The following is a 17,125-nucleotide window of genomic DNA, read 5'->3' on the forward strand; positions in this document are numbered from 1 at the left end:
CTGATTTAACTGTAGGCCGTCATCTGAACGATACGAGCGACGCTGACCGTTGGATGGCTGATCAACGTCTCATGGTGAAATCGGTGAACCTAGGGCCGCCAGCTTCTTTCTGTAGCTCGTCAGATAACCGAACGGCGACGAGAGATAATGAACGGCGATGAACTTCAGTATCCTGACACACCGTTTACCTTAGAGTCGTGATCGCGATAGGAACTGTCACGACCTGCTGCAGCGGCGGCGGCTGATCTGGACGTGCCGGTTCGATTCGGTCCTGCTGGTCTGCTGGATCGTACTACGGTGCCCGTACCGTACTACTGAAGTACCGTACTACGGTCACCGGCCTGTCCATCATGATGTCTTCTGGAGACTGGAGTAGTACTTTCTGCTCCGTCTCCCTCTGTCGATTACGTCGAGTGGACTAGCTCGTAGATCGTCTCGACTCTCGAAGCGAAGAAGTTTGGAGCGTGACTTGCGTGAGCTTCAAATGAAAACAGAGAGGGAATGGGGCCCAAGTGAAGCGGCCCGGAAACGCATTCGACAGCCTCTTTTTGAACAGTGGTCTGGACCTCATATAGGGCCCATTTTCCTGCCCTTGGACCCCGAGGCTTGGACTATAATGGGCCGCAGCCCACACTCCGACTCGAGGGATACTGGATTAGATTGCTCTCGAACCAAAAAAAGGTAGGTACGCACGCAAAAGATCTCGAGATATTTTACGATCCGCTGGGCCCAGACGACGACGGCCCGACGCTTTTGACCCCACAGCCACGTCCGCGCCGATCGCGGCTACGAGTACTACGAATCTTCTCTTCTACTCCTCTCACTGGATAAGCCACCGCTTCCGATCCCACAGCTCGATCAACTCTCGCCTCCCGTCGCCACTTTCGCCTTCTCCGATTCGACGCATATACCCCCATCCTCTGCTCCGCCGCCCACCCGAACGCCACAGCCCCATCTCCCTCTGAATCCTGCCGGTCACCGTCGCAGCGGCATCCGGAACCAATGGCGCTCCTCGCGCCGAGCCCGCGCGCGCTCTGCGTGCGGGAGGCCGCGGCGGCGGCATCGCCGCACCCGCACTCGTCAGCCGCTTGCTCGACCGTCGGCGGCGGGGCGGCCGGGCGGGTCCTGTGGCTGTGGAACGGCGGCGGGAGGGAGAGGGGGAGGAGGGAGCGCGGGCAGAGGGTCAGGGCGGGCGCATACTTCTGGGACGTGTCCAAGCCGGTGGAGATGGAGGAGATCGACAGCATGGACAAGCTCGACGACGCGCTCAGGTGGTCCGTCGAGAACAACCACGCCGTCGTCATCGACTGGTACGAAAACTGCTACCATGCTGCCTGACCTAACGATTCTTTGGCTTCTTAAATTACTCAACTCCATGGACCTGTCTGGTGTGTGGCCAATGATCTAGATACTGATTGTTGTTATAGTACAACTGAGATAGTGAGATCACTGAGATGCTCCGCTCTAGATATATTATAATACTTCATCAGTAAGTCGAGATGTTGTTTATTGTTGCCAGGATGGCTAGTTGGTGCCGGAAATGCATTTACCTGAAGCCCAGGCTGGAGAAGATAGCAGGGGAATATCCAGGGTTGGTGTAAATTCACTGCACCTCTGTGGATTGGCACAATTTCCAGTTCTGTCGTATTGATCTGTTATCCTGTAAACTGTTCCCAAGCTCTGAATATATGCATACCATATTGTGGAATGTGTTAATGATTTGTTGGATTAAATATTCCTACAAATTTCTGTTGCAGAGTCAGGTTTTACTTTGTTGATGTCAACCAAGTTCCACAAGCGGTGGTAAAAAGAGGGAATATAACTGTAAGTCAGCAAATTCTAGAGTTTATTCACAAGATTGTTATTGATTTAGAGTGACTAAATTTTTTATTCCTTGATTTAAAATGACTCTGAAAGCATCTGATTTACCTTTCTCTGTGCTTTGCATACTGCTTTTCCATTTGTCTGTACATATACCTTCAGAAAATGCCAACTATTCAGGTACCACCACATTCTCCCATCATTTAATTCCCATTCCTATATCATTCGAAAACTCGAATTGTTGATCCTAAACTACACATCCTATACAGTTATGGAAGGATGGAGAATGGAAAGCAGAAGTAATAGGAGGCCATAAAGCTTGGCTTGTGATGGATGAAGTTAGAGAAATGATCCAGGCGAACAAATGACTAAACACCTAAGCCCTGCAACTGATATTGTACTGCAAAATGTATATAGAGAGATTCGGATGATCTCTTCATATACTAAGTCGCAACCAAATCAATAAAGCTATATTTCAGCTCCTTATCACAGCTGGATGGGCGGCGATGGCGTCTTCGACATCGTGTCCTCCTTGGAGGCGTTGCCTTGGAGGTCCTCTGGCCCAGCATTCATTATTTAGGCGGAGTCTGTTTTCATGGTTTCTGCACAACAAGGTTTGGCGAGCAATAGAAGACAAATTTTGTAACAGGATGGGTCCAACATTAAGTTTCTAAGCAGACAAGAGATGTGATGGATTGTTACCGCATAAAGACAACACAAGGTTGAAACATGGACGAAAAAAGAAGATTGAAGTTTAGTCTTCTAATGGTCTTTCTTTGTCTTAAGAGTTTTCTTTCCTGTGTTTTTGAGCTCCTCTTTTTTTCTGGATTAGAGTCTAAGAACTCTTTATAACCCTTAGCTGTATATATCCACCATATGGATATAGTAGGCTTGATTTTATCCTTTATCTAAAAAAAATCAGAGCAGAACTGGTTAATAATACTGTTTCGATATTCCGAATGAATTCCTCAAATGGTACAAATGTTCTGCTTATAACACGGAAGCCAACAGCTATATTCTCAAGAAGATAGAGCAATCATGCATGTTGTATATAAAAACCCCCAAAATAATCCAGTTTTCCAATTCCTCTGTCCTTTCTGTACCAGATTTTCCATTTGTCTGTGCTTCTACCTTCAGAAAAATGCACCGTTGGAATTAGATAAAATTTGATCCAAGAGTACACATTCATAGACAGTTATTGAAGTATGGAGAAGGGCTTTTCAATAATCTAGTCTTCCAATTTAATTGTTCTTCTAGATCATTTCCAACAAGAGCCACAAATAGTGTATTCACAAGAAGAAAACAGCAAAGAATCAAATAATCCACTCCTCCAATTCTTTTTAATCAATATATCTACAAGATTACATCTATTCCCCTTACATTACATTAAAACTCAAATACTATTCCCTTCAACCGTATAACAAACAAATTACAATTCAGAATGACCAAACTACCTAGCTTGCCCGGTCAGGTGCACCACCGGCACCCACTCCGGGCATCTCAATCCTCACGGCTAGCCCTGCGGCGCGACGCCGCGGAGGACAGCGACGGTGACGTGGAGGGCTCGTCGGTGCCGACGGGGACGTCGGAGAGCGGCGCCAGCACGCGCCTGACGCTCATGGACCGCATGGGCCGGAAGCTGAGGGACCTGAGCCTGCCGTCCTTGGAGAAGACGTCGGACGAGCTGCGGAGGATGAGGTAGACCAGTCCCTGGACGAACACGAACACGGCGACCTTGACGAGCGCGTCGCGGAGCTCCGGCGAGAGCGACAGGAAGGCGGCGGTGTCCATGGCTACCGGCCGGTCGATCGGCGGCGAGAGGGGATCGAGAGGATGCTGCTGGCAATGGAATAAGGGAGGTGCGTGTGAATGCGCGTATGATGCCGAGATGTCACGGTTGTGTTTGTGTAGTGGCGTTAGCCTTCTACTGCTTGCTCGCTTTATATAGAGCCACTTGGCTTGTGCGTTTGCAGCATGTGCTCTTGCGGCTGCAGCTTGCAAGTTGTTTTTCCTTGGTCGTACACGCAAGCGGTGAAGTGCTGTGGGTTTCGTAGGTATCTTCGTTTGGCGAAGTTAGGATACACTAGTATTTTAGTTTGCTTTGCGAGGAAGAAGAACAAGTCCATGCTCGTAACTGTTCACGTTTTCTGCTTGCTCAATTGACCGTGCCGGTGGGTGAACATCTTTGCTTACCGGAGCGGTTTGACCCTGGGGTCCGGGACATCTGTCATGGTGTGCAGGCTGCTAGGTGTGATTGAAGGAAAAGTGAGGGGTGACATGGCATCCTTATTCTCCAGCTAGCCAATGACGTATCTGATCCACATCCACCCCTTTCCGAGCAGTCGCCATCTTGGAAGTTGATTTTTATATACACACGTAACCAATCAGATCAAGCACATGACTTTGGGCGCAAGGCTTTAATGGGTTAATCATGGAAGAGTAGAAAAGATCGAGTCATAAACCTTTTTTTAATTTTTTTTGTTGTCAATTGTGACTCGCTACTCATTGTCGCCTCATACCATCAAATGAATATTTCGATCAGGGATCTCTCAGAGTATTTGATTTGCCCAACAGCAGCCAGCGAGAAAACGATACGCATTGATATGTTTCGAGATACTCCGATTCATAATGAGGCGTGTATCGTTCACAAAGAAATACCTCAACTTCCATTTACCGCCTTCTTCTGGAACTCCTCAGATTCGTTCGGAAAAAGGCTCATAGTCGTGAGAACCTTCTTGGACTTGACATTCCACGTGCCACCTTGATTTGCTCGTATTTTCAACGGCCGTACCAGCGAGAACGTGGCCTCGTCTTCTCTGCCTGCCCAAGAACACCACCGGCACCGGCTTACCTGGATACGCCAGCTCAAGTCCGCCGCGTAACCTGTTCGGCGGCCTCACGCTGGCACGCGGTTTGCAAGCCGGGAAAACGTGACAGCGCCCAAACTGTCGCGGGCGGGCCATGCCCATTTGATTACTTGATTTCTCGCGAGAGATGCCAGCAGAAACGTGGCGGCTCGATCCGTTGCGGCTCGGCCGGCCGGTCACCGGCGAGTGCGCTTCCACCACGACTGTACGAGAGCAGCGAAGAGATGACGTCAGTGTGGGAATGGTCGGTGGTTAAACCGGCCAATTTAGAAAAATAAAAGAAAATCAGCGATGGTTGTGTCTGGGCCCGCAAATCAGAACAGGAGGTCAATTTGTCTACCTGGATTCTGGCCCACCTGACAGAATGGCTTACGCTTCAAGCTCCTTGCTCGCCAGCTCGCGGCCGGCAACCGACATCCCCGATCGCCACCCCGGAATTTTCCGCGCATGATCTTCTCGACTCGGAGGTCGGAGCGAGTCATCCCAATTCCCAATCCGCGTGTGGGAGACGGAGACGGGTGAAACCCTAGATGCCGCTTCCCCGCCCCACCTCGCCGTCGGCGTCCGCACCCGCAGAGCCGCGCCGCTCGCGGTCTCCGCCATAGCGGTGCTCGCCCCTCCTCGACTCCCGGGCTCCGTCGTCGAGTTCAGGTGCCTCTCCTTCCTGATCGGTCCCAGCTTCGAGTTCGAGCGCCTCTCCTCTCGCCATTGAAGTTGGTGCCGTCCAGGTTTTTTTTGTCCGAGATAATCTAGGGTTTGATGGTGCAGGCGTGCCTGCCGCGTTTGATGCGCAAGGCGGATCTAGGGTTTGCGTGCGCGTGTTCGTATTCTCCTGCATCCGTTGCTGGATCGATGCTGCGTCGATCCATTTTTTTTTCTGGGTTTGGTTGTCGTGTTTGGCTGGTGACGTTGTTTGTGTCTGTCAGAAATTGTTGTGGCTCGTATTTCATTTGGTTTTAGATAATAAACGGTTTGATGGTACTGAGGTACTCGCGTGCGTGTGTCATTTCATCGCAAATCAGATGTATGATGCGTGCGTGTCCGTATCCTTGGCAGCGTGCCCGTATTTGGCATGATCAATTGTTCGATTTGTACCATATTGAATCAATTTTTATCCTGGTTTGTGTTAAACTAGGCTTCAGCTTGCGTATATGTGCAATTTTTGTAGCATAGCATACTCTAGTTGATTTCCTAGCTTGCTTGGTACTGTAAAGCAAGAATGATAGCAAAGTGGAAGTGACAGTGTCTGCGGAAACTGAATTCCTGCCAAAAACACCACCCACAAGCCGACCTGTATTTGCTTTGATGTCTTGTTTTATGATAAATTGTCAGCTGGACTTGTTGATGAGTTTTGTTATTCAGTACATAAACTTGCAATATAGATGAATAATAGAAGTGTGAGTTGTTTGTTTGTCTTCTTAGATTATTAATGATTATGTGAGTTTTAGTAAGCTATGTTGACATCTTTTATGCCTAAACAAATTGCAATATCTAAGAACTAGAATATACATTTCTTTGCGGAGTACGATGGATAGTAAGAGCTTAGGTACAAGAGTATGATTTTAGGTATATGTGTTGACAATGGCAATCGTTTGTCTTATGTTTTGAAGTATATTTTCATTGCAGACCTATGTTGGCATCACCAGAAGTTTCTACCAAAATTGTGATCCATCATGCTACATTTTGGGCTGTCATTGAACATGAGGTGAGTGACGAAATGCAGGTGTGCTGCTACTTAAGCCCCTATCATTTCCGTACCTCAACCGGTCTTTGATAATGGTCCTGTCAACATTGATCATGGATATTTGTCTGAATTTGTTTTTGCTGATTATTCTTTTTGAGAGAGTATTCCTGATTTTTTTTTCCGAACACGCAGGAGAGCTGCGTATCATTGTATTAATAGGAGAAGAAAGAGTCATACATAGACTCACGAACACAAAACCCCACACACCCCCTCACACACGCACACGCACACCCCCCACTCACCCCCACTTGTTACAGGAGATCACTACCAAACCTATGGAGATCGAGACCAATTAGCCCATCCCTCTTACATTCAGCAAGGTGAGACTTTTGGCCCCTGCCAAACTCCAGTGCTCAACGTCCTCATAATGTGGCAGCTGCTGGTGTTTACCTGAAATTTTGTCCACCGATAATTTTTTCCTGCTATTACTATCTTAATCTCAAATAACTTTAGAATTGCTTTAACCGTCCGATGGTTTATATCTTATTTGTGGATGTCTGGCATTTACAACCTCAATGCAATGGTCACCCATTTGCACAATAGCTAGTTCTTATCGTAGTTGTAGGTTAGGCTGCTAACGGGTCAAATCCCTGCTCAAGCTTGTAGAAGTTCTATTAATATGTGCCCATGGTCCATTCTAAGTCCAAACGATGGCCTGGGAGGATTGGCATATATTTAGAATTAAGAGCAGAGCTATTATGGGCTTTCTAATTCCAGGGGACAAGAATGGCCTAAGTGTATTAAAATGTCTGTTGACTAGTTGAGTTGTGTAGAAAGCCCCAGTCCAAGTCCAAATGCGTGCCTGGATTGAGATGAGCTTATATTGGGTATTCGGTCATTTGTAGTTTTGATGTACTTTCATATATCTATGACCTTTCATTTTTGGAGAACTGATGATTTGGAAACATTCATCGAGTGTGCACACATACCATATACATGTTATCATCTGGGACAATCTTTTCCTTGCATTGTAATTTTGCACAATCCCTTATCTGCCACTGTGCGGGCCCCATGGGTAATTGGCACATGCCAACTAAGTGATTTAGTATTTTCTCCAGTGGAATTGCGCTAGTTCAGAGGTCCTATTTTGTCCATAAAGCAGTGAATGGCAACTGGGGATAAATGTGGTGCAAGGGTTGCTACTTGCTACTGGTCATGACCTGACAGAAGACAGCCCATGACAGAACTTTATGTCGACCCAGCCCTTAAGAAATCTTCAAAAAGACAGGACTGGTCCAAGCCTATTAACAGGCTAATTATACTATAGTTTCTGTATTAGCTTAAGTAAACATGGTGCAAGACTAGTTGTGTATAGTTGTAACATAATCATCTCGTTATGCTGTTATTGCATTATCTACTGAAAATCTGAGCCTTTTGATTTTTCTCTATTAATTTATCTGCTTTTTTGGAAGTAGGGAAGAGCTTTCATGGAATTGTGCATATGGGGTGCTTGTGCATGGTAGAAAGTTGTGGGCGCTTAGGTTAGGTGTGACTATATTTCAGTGGCAAAGCCATCTATCAAATACGTTTCATTTCTGATTTTCCAAGGAGTGTGTAAAAATTTAAAAATGATTAGATTGTGTCCTTTTCAAAACTGCTGCTGTTGTTTTTGCATGGTTAAAGTTATCTGAACTGTCAGTGTTGTCGTTTGGTCAGTTATAAAACAATTTCAGAGCTAAGAGGTTACTGTCCCTTGTAGTTTCATTAGGATGTGCTGTTAGTTTTACTGGCATGCTAATACCCCGCTCAATAACAAAAATTATACCCTGCATGACTACTTGTACATGGTAATATATTCTAGTTCGTACCACTATTCAATGCCAATGTTTGTATATGGTGATTTATGTTGGCCATATGTACCATAGTTTTCTCTTACAAAACTTCAGAATTGATAGCTGATATAACCGTATTCATTAATGTACCAGAAACAAGTTATGGACAGTTGAAGTCTTAAAAGTGTAAGGACTTGCAGGCGTGAGGATCTGTAGGAAAATTGTACCATTTTGGGTATCATCTGCCTCCTCGTGCTCCAACAACCTTATTGTCTTGTGGTGTACTGGGCTGTGATAACTAAGTTATCATTCCTTCTGTTCCATATTTCACTCATGAAGGACTCTACACTTTACTTTTATGGAACAAAGTAACCTTTCTGTTGCTACTGAAATTTGTTTTGATATATTAAGTTTTACTCTCCTTTTGTCTGTAGTCTGTTCAGCAGCCATGTTCATAGTTGTTCCCACATATTTTGAGTTAACTTCCAAGTTTTTACATGTTAGAAAGCATTTGCAACGTACTCCCGCTATTCCAAATTGTAAGTTCTAACTTTGTCCTAAGTCAAACTTCTCTAGCTTTGACCAAATTTATAGAAAACTGCATATAGATATCTACAGCATCAAAATATTTTCACTAGATAGACCATGAAATTTTGTTTAGTGCATCTATTTGATATTGTATATTAATATATTTTCTATAAACTTGGTCAAAGTTAAACATGACTTAGGACAAATCTAAAAAGAACTATAATTTGGAACAAAGTGAGCAGTGCTTTTCTTAGCTGTGAATTAATCTATTCAACGCTATATTATTTCACAATTCAGCATCTAGTTCTGCATTATATTGAGCTAACGTTTTCAAATTCACAACGTAATCACAATATTCTGCACTCCACGGAACTCGTAGACGTATTGACATTTCTGCACTCCACCGAACTTGATCAGTCCGCTTATTCATGACATGATAATGTGTCTGATCTAGCCGCAATGTCCTACAGGTTTGAATTGTGAGTTTTGGAGGCGACAAACAAGACCTGTCTTATGAATTTGTCGACAAATTGGATGAATTTGTCTCCTCAATAGTGTGTCGCCTTTTGCTACGAACGCCATGTGGAATGGACAGTTGTAACCTGCAGATACGAAGAAATTTTGTTACAATAGGCTCCACGAAAGATAGTAACATAGCTTAACAAACACCTTGTAGTATGGACTTTTGTAGCGCGCTTTATACAACGAAGTTTGGTTAGAGTAGGCTACCAACTGGTGAAGATGTTAAGCTTAGATAAATCTACTAGAGTAGTTTTTCTCGGCTAAGATAAATCCGGAATAGCTGGGAAATGGCTTGCAATCAGCGACAGGGAGGCCGAGAACTAAGTCTCTAGTATGCAAAGTTGAGCATGAGTTTTCCTGAAATGCCTAACCTTTTCCAACACAAACAATGTCTCGTAGAACTAGACACGACGTCCTATTAGGAGACCACAAGATTTGATGTACTAGAAAAATGGCATAGACACTAATAAAAACATTAACTATAAGGAATATGGTACCATAGGTCCTTACTGATATTTACGCCCAAGGTCTTAAATTAAACAAATAAATTATTTTGTACAGAGAACATTAGGAAAATTCAACCATTATTGAAAAATACGGAAATTATCTTTAAATGATGGCATGAATTACAATAACGGTAAAGGTTGTGTATTGATAAGGGTTCCCTTCCCTAGGTACTACAAAAACGAAATCAAGAAGTGGGTTCACAAAACAGTAGATCAGATATTCACTTCCCTCATGCCCGATGCCAACCAGCAAAGAATAATTAAACAGGCTTGGCATGTGATATGAGATGCTTCAAAAATAAAATGTGCACTCACAAATGTATTAAAATGTCTAATTTACAAGCCCTTTCAATCCTTGCTATAAGCATCTGAAAACCAGATGGCTGTAATCCTACGTATGCTTATTTACCATCCAATGAATAATAAAATATGCACTCACAAATGTAGTAAATGTCTAATTTACATGCCCTTTCAATCCTTGCTATAAGCAACTGAAAAAACAGATGGATGAAATCCTGCGTGTGCGTATTTACCGTCTAATGAATATTATAATAAAATATGCACTAAAAAATGTAGTAAAATGTCTAATTTACAAGTCCTTCAGATTTGTGCTATAAGCAACTGAAAAACAGATGGATGTAATCCTGCGTATGCTTATTTACCGTCTAATGTTCAATTTAAAGATGCATGAGTGATTTAATATGGCGTGGATCTTTCATGAAGGGTAAACTATTAGAGTAACATAAGGATAGACTAAAAACTGCAACCCTCCAGAAGAATACCACATGCTCACTTTTCAACAAAAAAAAAAGTATGAGTACCATATTATACATGTTACAAGAAAGACCTTGAAATTAAAAAAGGCAACAAATTACTATGCAACAATTTGAGGATCAAAATAGTTTGTGAGATCAATTCCCGCTGTGCATATGCTGGAATCAGGTAGCTACATGACTTAAACAGCACAACTTTGTTCTGCAAAAGCAGTAACCCAAAGGCATGTAATTCTAAAAAAAAGAGGGTAAATTACAGCTGGCATTTTTATTTTATATTGTTCAGAATTGAATAGAATAGTATACTCGGTAGAAGTAAAGATTAACTAGCAGAAAGAACTAACTAAAAAGAATATTAATAGAAACTGCCTGCAACCAGAAATTTCACTTACCATTGAAAAATGTAGCAAATTTCTTTAAACAGCTACAAGAACAAAAGGTTTGTATGTGTTAAACTAAAGATCAGGTTATTGGTAGGCACAACAGTTTATGTTATAGCCAAGAAACACGCGGACAAAGACTAAGTATAACAAGGTAAGCACAATAACCGTTATCAATTTTTCAAAATAGAGAGCAAAGCAGTTTAAAATTTTTGATGAAATAAACATTTCAGAGAAACCTGTCTTTTGGAAAACTTAACAAACTGACAGAGTGACAACCTGACAGGTTATCATTTCTTCCACAGAGAGATAAAATTACTAGTAATCTAAGACTGAAAACCATAATGCATGTAATCAACATAAGATACCACTCCATGATCCTGATAACAGCACAAACCCAAACGTGCAATCTCGTTTCATAGCTTCAGACACAATGCAGTTAATCATCACGGCATCAATTGGGAATACGAGACAAAGCAGAACAAACTTATGAAAGATATTTGGTAATGCATTTTGCAAGATACAAGAAACCAAACTAGTGCCAACCTAAAAATGCTCATATATGCATCTAACCTGCATTTCTTTCAATCAAAAGATGATTCAGAATGAACAGTCACTCAATTGCATCGGCAAATTGCAAAATTGCAAGCAAAATGAGAAATCAAATAGCTATGAAACCCTGCAGATGCACATGTTTTTCATCTAACCTAAAGCTCAATGAGAAGATGCATGCGACGAGTAAATAAATCACCTTCCCAACTTCTCCTTAAGCACCAAATCCTAGCTGCAATATGTAAGACGTGCATCACCCCTTCAAACCCATAGGCTTGAACCTTCAGGCCTCTCATAGCCTGAAGATATGAACACAATACTAGAGCCCTACGATTTTACCTGCGCCGTAAAGGAATTCCACCAAATCTCGACGCAGCCAAAGCTTTTGAGCAACCCATCCATCTCCACCCAGGACTATGTGCTTTTTATTCCGTTATTATGTGCTTTGGGCTCTTCTATTATTTTTCTTTTTCCCTCTTTTTTCCGTTTCATTTAGATTCTACTGTTCTGTTACGAACAGGTGCACTTTCAAAATTCAAAGGACAGAACTCTATGAGAAAATTTGCTCCGGTGGGCTTGGGCAGGAAGAACTGGTCTCTAAATCCATAGGGGATCATTTGTTGTGTTATGGATTTACATTATCTACTAGACGTACACGTAAGGAACGCTTTCATCAAACGACGCTTTGGCCGAGTGGTTAAGGCGTGTGCCTGCTAAGTACATGGGGTTTCCCCGCGAGAGTTCGAATCTCTCAGGCGTCGTTTATTATTTTTATTTTATTTTATTTTTGGTACCAACTTCAACACAAATCCGGACCGCGAGTAATCCGGCGATTTCCACGAGCAAGCAGCAAAAAAAACGGAGCAAGGTTTAGACATCCACCCTTTGTTTTCGAACAAAATACAACAGACAAATGAACATTTTGGGTTAAACGGGGAATTGGACTCGAGCTGTTTGTTGCGAGACACCGCTTCGTTCATCCTCGACCTCAAGCTTCCCCCTACTACCTAGTACCTACAGGTCTTCAGCGTGGCCGAAGGGTATTTTTGGGGGCGCTGATCCACGGAGTGCCGGCAATGGCGAACCTCCAGGGCGCGGCGACATGCTCCGGAGATGCGTATTCGATGCCGACGCGGGGACCAACCAAAATGCCATCCGGCTCTGGTCCGTCCAACACTTCCAACCCACCTGAGAGGGTAAACAGATCATTACTAGGTGAACAAAATGAACCAGTGCCAGCGATTCTGGGCGATGTTGGAGATCAGCCAAGCATACCAGGTGTGTAAAGAGTTCGAATCTCTCAGGCGTCGTTTATTATTTTTATTTTATTTTATTTTTGGTACCAACTTCAACACAAATCCGGACCGCGAGTAATCCGGCGATTTCCACGAGCAAGCAGCAAAAAAAACGGAGCAAGGTTTAGACATCCACCCTTTGTTTTCGAACAAAATACAACAGACAAATGAACATTTTGGGTTAAACGGGGAATTGGACTCGAGCTGTTTGTTGCGAGACACCGCTTCGTTCATCCTCGACCTCAAGCTTCCCCCTACTACCTAGTACCTACAGGTCTTCAGCGTGGCCGAAGGGTATTTTTGGGGGCGCTGATCCACGGAGTGCCGGCAATGGCGAACCTCCAGGGCGCGGCGACATGCTCCGGAGATGCGTATTCGATGCCGACGCGGGGACCAACCAAAATGCCATCCGGCTCTGGTCCGTCCAACACTTCCAACCCACCTGAGAGGGTAAACAGATCATTACTAGGTGAACAAAATGAACCAGTGCCAGCGATTCTGGGCGATGTTGGAGATCAGCCAAGCATACCAGGTGTGTAAAGAGTTCGAATCTCTCAGGCGTCGTTTATTATTTTTATTTTATTTTATTTTTGGTACCAACTTCAACACAAATCCGGACCGCGAGTAATCCGGCGATTTCCACGAGCAAGCAGCAAAAAAAACGGAGCAAGGTTTAGACATCCACCCTTTGTTTTCGAACAAAATACAACAGACAAATGAACATTTTGGGTTAAACGGGGAATTGGACTCGAGCTGTTTGTTGCGAGACACCGCTTCGTTCATCCTCGACCTCAAGCTTCCCCCTACTACCTAGTACCTACAGGTCTTCAGCGTGGCCGAAGGGTATTTTTGGGGGCGCTGATCCACGGAGTGCCGGCAATGGCGAACCTCCAGGGCGCGGCGACATGCTCCGGAGATGCGTATTCGATGCCGACGCGGGGACCAACCAAAATGCCATCCGGCTCTGGTCCGTCCAACACTTCCAACCCACCTGAGAGGGTAAACAGATCATTACTAGGTGAACAAAATGAACCAGTGCCAGCGATTCTGGGCGATGTTGGAGATCAGCCAAGCATACCAGGTGTGTAAAGAGGATGGTTCGACCAATCAGTGGATAGACCCAGAGCTTGCCCAACCTGAATACGGTAGACAGAAATCTTATACTGACACAGTAGTGTAGGAACAGTAAGAAAACAAGAACCTGGTAACCAAGGGAAGAGGCACATACCTTTCCTGGTCCTGTAAGTAGGACTGGTTTCTCAGTTTGTTGACCACGGCGCCACTGAATTGTTTCAAGGCCTAAACAATTTCAAGAAATTGATTTATGTCCAGCTTAAAGTGCTTTATATACGCTTGCATTGATAAGACAAGAGACGCTGAAAACCTGAAACCACAGGAAGACCTTTATAACTGAAAAATAAAGGAACTACAATTTGTAGTGGGAGCATGCCGCTCAGTTTGTAGAATTGGAATTTTGGGACAAAGGTTGTACTCCAGTTGTCCAACCAACAAGACTTGAGTACTTTTCTAATTCAAATCTGGAGAAACATGAAGAAAAAAAAATGTTGGGAGACAAGTGAGCAAACAGCTCAGCATATCCTACATGATCACATAACCATCCAGTGGTAGAAATTTCTAATTTCCTTTTCAAGCTGGGAGATGTGAAAAAGGTAAACTTAAAGTAAGAGTTTGTACAGGTTTGAAAATAAGCAATTCAATTGATGTATCCAGAGTTCCTAACTAGATAAGCTGGGAGGTCACATAACTATCTAGTGGTAGAAATTCCTACAGGTTTGTACAGATTTGAAAACAAGCAATTCAATTTATGTATGCAGAGTTCACCATAAGGAAAAAGAAAGCGCAGCAAAGCAAGAACCATATATAGAACTCCGGCATGACCTCAGCACCTAACATCAACCATTATGGTACCAGCAAGTTAATGTGAGACTGTAATTGTATCATATCTTATGGTACTAGCAAACTGCAACAAAAGTTACCAAACATAAGGCCACAATGCATAGATATGACATTTCATTTGCTCTCTGTAAATTTCTTTTAAAGATGGAGCATACCGCTAACCGGAGAACATGACCGGATCAAAACAGCAGCACCAACTCCCTCCACGTCGGCAACGACATTGAGCATCATGTGGAGCCCATAGCATAGATACACATATGCATGGCCTCCCGGTCCAAACTACACTCAAAGATGCAAAGATTTTAGCGCAAAGCTCAAATTTCAGTCCCGCAAATTTGTGATGCCCAAAAGAAGAATGCAAGGAGGCACCAATCCTACCACTGGGGCAGTCCTCGCGGTGATGCCGAACCGGCCGTGGCATGCGGAATCATTTGGCCTGTAGGCCTCCACCTGAATCAAAGCATACACAGGAAAATGTTAGAATCCATTTCAAAAAAGGGAAATTTCAGAATATCAATCATAACTGCAATGATGCTTCACTAAGTTTACCATCAAAGAGAAGCATTTTTCCAAACAAAGAGAGATGATATGGAGGGGAAATTTAGCCTGGCGCCGTTGCAACAGAACAAAATCTTGATCATACGGAAAATGCGAGATTTCTGAAGAACAACAACCTCGGTGATGCGGAGGACAACTTCGTCGCGGCGCAGGAGCTTGCCGAGGAGGCGGGGGGCGAGGTCGAGGGCATCCACCTCGAAGAACTGTCGCGGCAATGCGCGCCCAACAGGCGGCACCGCGTCCACCTCCAGCGGTGCGGGAAGCGGCGCTCTGGCCAACGCCGAGGCCTTCGAAGCCTCGGCCTCTCCGGCGGCGAGGCGGCGGCTTCTTAGCTGCGACTTCTTCCTTGGGGAGGAGCGCTTGAAGCGTTGGGGCGTGGGTGCGCCGGAGGTGGTCATCGGCGATGCCTCAACGGCGGCGCTCGCCGACGGCGAGAGGTGGGGTTTGAGTCCGAGTGTTCGGCGGAGGAGGGGATGCGTGGAATGGACGGACGGGATGGATCGCATCGATGTGACGATGTCAACTACGAAATCGTATCCGAAGGTTGCTGGCGAAAATCTTGTTTGACATAGCAAGCCGATGAAGTCAATAGCAAAGGTTTTCAAGAGAAAAAAGAAACAAAAACATGAAGCCGCAGCGGCACAGATTGGGCCGGTTTCGGTTGATGAAGTCAATACGATGCAGTTTGCTTTGACGTGAACCACTAAAAATGTCAACGACTAAAGCAAGTGTTACTAAATTGTTGATGACGTTTGAGTAAAAAATGCACGGGCGGTACATGACGGGTGTAATCCAGGTCCCAAACTTTAAAAATGTACATCGAAGTTCCTAAACCTGCTAATCGGTTCACATGAGGTCCAAATCTCCATAATTCATGTTAAACTGCACGCGTGGCACTGTACGATGACATGGACCTGCTATGTGGAGCCCACATGACAGGTCAACCTGCCTTTCCCCTCCCTTCCTCTCTCTTCCCACGATGGAGATCAAGCTACCCGTGACGGAGCTAGCCCGGCCGGCGACCTCGGCCTCGCGCGAGAGGGACGGCGGCAGCGGCCAGGCCTACAGGAGCGGGAGGAGCGGACGGCCACGACGCCCCGCACGGGTGGAATGAACGGCGACGGGCCCACGCAGGAGGGATGGCGGCGACGGCTGGGCGCGGGAGGAGTGGGCGGCGGCGACGGTCGGGCTCGGGAGCGGGAGGATTGAAGGAGCCAACGACCGCGATGGCTCCACGCGGGTGGAGGGAATGGCGGCGGGCCCGATCAGGAGGGACGACGCCGACTATCGGGTGCAGGAGGAATGAGTGGCGGTGACTAGGCTCGAGCGTACGGCGGCCCTGCCGAGGACGACGGCGGTCAAGGCCGTCTGCTCCTCGCGCTCCCGCGGGCCGAGCCGCCGCCGCCCCTCTCGCGCAAGGCCGCGGCCGCCGGCCGGACTAGCTCCGTCATGGGAGCTCGATCTCCATCGTGTGGAGAGAGAAAGAGAAGAAGGAAGGAAGGCTGATCTGACATGTGAGCCCCACATAGCAGGTCCACGTCATCGTACAGTTAGCGTGCGATGCATGCAGTTTAACACGGATTATGGAGATTTAGATCTCATTTTCAAAGTTTAAGGATCTGGATGACACCCCTTCATGTACCGCCTATGCATTTTACTAACGTTACGAATTTAATCGAGGAGAACAAGCAATTTCTTGGGACACCCACTCAAAATTTAACTATTTGAGGTCAGCTGATCGTTTAATATGTGCAAGCCTTGCACATTGAGCATCTTTATGGGAGCATGGGTAAACTAAACAGTTTGAGCTATGCAAATTGGGCACGCACAACATCAGCCTATCTAGTGATCTCATCAAAAGTTTGCCCTATGGAGAGACTAGTCAGTCCT

The 17,125-nt window shown here is 45.2% G+C and overlaps 3 protein-coding genes and 1 non-coding gene across 4 annotated transcripts; 2 read left to right on the forward strand and 2 right to left on the reverse strand.

The window, feature by feature from the left end:
* The first annotated feature begins 836 nt into the window (after nt 1-836).
* LOC117839841 (thioredoxin-like 3-1, chloroplastic) lies at nt 837-2,785 on the forward strand. The gene is made up of 5 exons (XM_034720271.2): nt 837-1,310; nt 1,520-1,591; nt 1,758-1,824; nt 1,984-2,001; nt 2,091-2,785. The coding sequence occupies exons 1-5, from the start codon at nt 1,003-1,005 to the stop codon at nt 2,187-2,189; spliced, it is 564 nt and encodes a 187-aa protein (XP_034576162.1). The 5' UTR covers nt 837-1,002; the 3' UTR covers nt 2,190-2,785.
* A 346-nt stretch (nt 2,786-3,131) lies between these two features.
* On the reverse strand, nt 3,132-3,751 carry LOC117839850 (uncharacterized). The gene has a single exon (XM_034720283.2). It carries the CDS (start codon nt 3,610-3,612, stop codon nt 3,322-3,324), a length of 291 nt encoding a protein of 96 aa, XP_034576174.1. The 5' UTR covers nt 3,613-3,751; the 3' UTR covers nt 3,132-3,321.
* An 8,393-nt stretch (nt 3,752-12,144) lies between these two features.
* Nucleotides 12,145-12,226, forward strand: TRNAS-GCU (transfer RNA serine (anticodon GCU)). The gene has a single exon. It is a non-coding gene; the product is annotated as a tRNA-Ser (tRNA).
* Nucleotides 12,204-16,656, reverse strand: LOC117839889 (DNA-3-methyladenine glycosylase). Its single transcript, XM_034720323.2, has 8 exons — nt 15,352-16,656; nt 15,056-15,127; nt 14,833-14,956; nt 13,989-14,059; nt 13,839-13,896; nt 13,290-13,751; nt 12,741-13,202; nt 12,204-12,653 (listed from the first exon to the last, which is right to left on the reverse strand). The coding sequence occupies exons 1-6, from the start codon at nt 15,739-15,741 to the stop codon at nt 13,588-13,590; spliced, it is 879 nt and encodes a 292-aa protein (XP_034576214.1). The 5' UTR covers nt 15,742-16,656; the 3' UTR covers nt 12,204-12,653; nt 12,741-13,202; nt 13,290-13,587.
* Nucleotides 16,657-17,125: the final 469 nt, after the last annotated feature.

The sequence above is a fragment of the Setaria viridis genome, chromosome 1, assembly GCF_005286985.2.
Source record: "Setaria viridis chromosome 1, Setaria_viridis_v4.0, whole genome shotgun sequence".
NCBI classification, from domain to species: domain Eukaryota; kingdom Viridiplantae; phylum Streptophyta; class Magnoliopsida; order Poales; family Poaceae; genus Setaria; species Setaria viridis.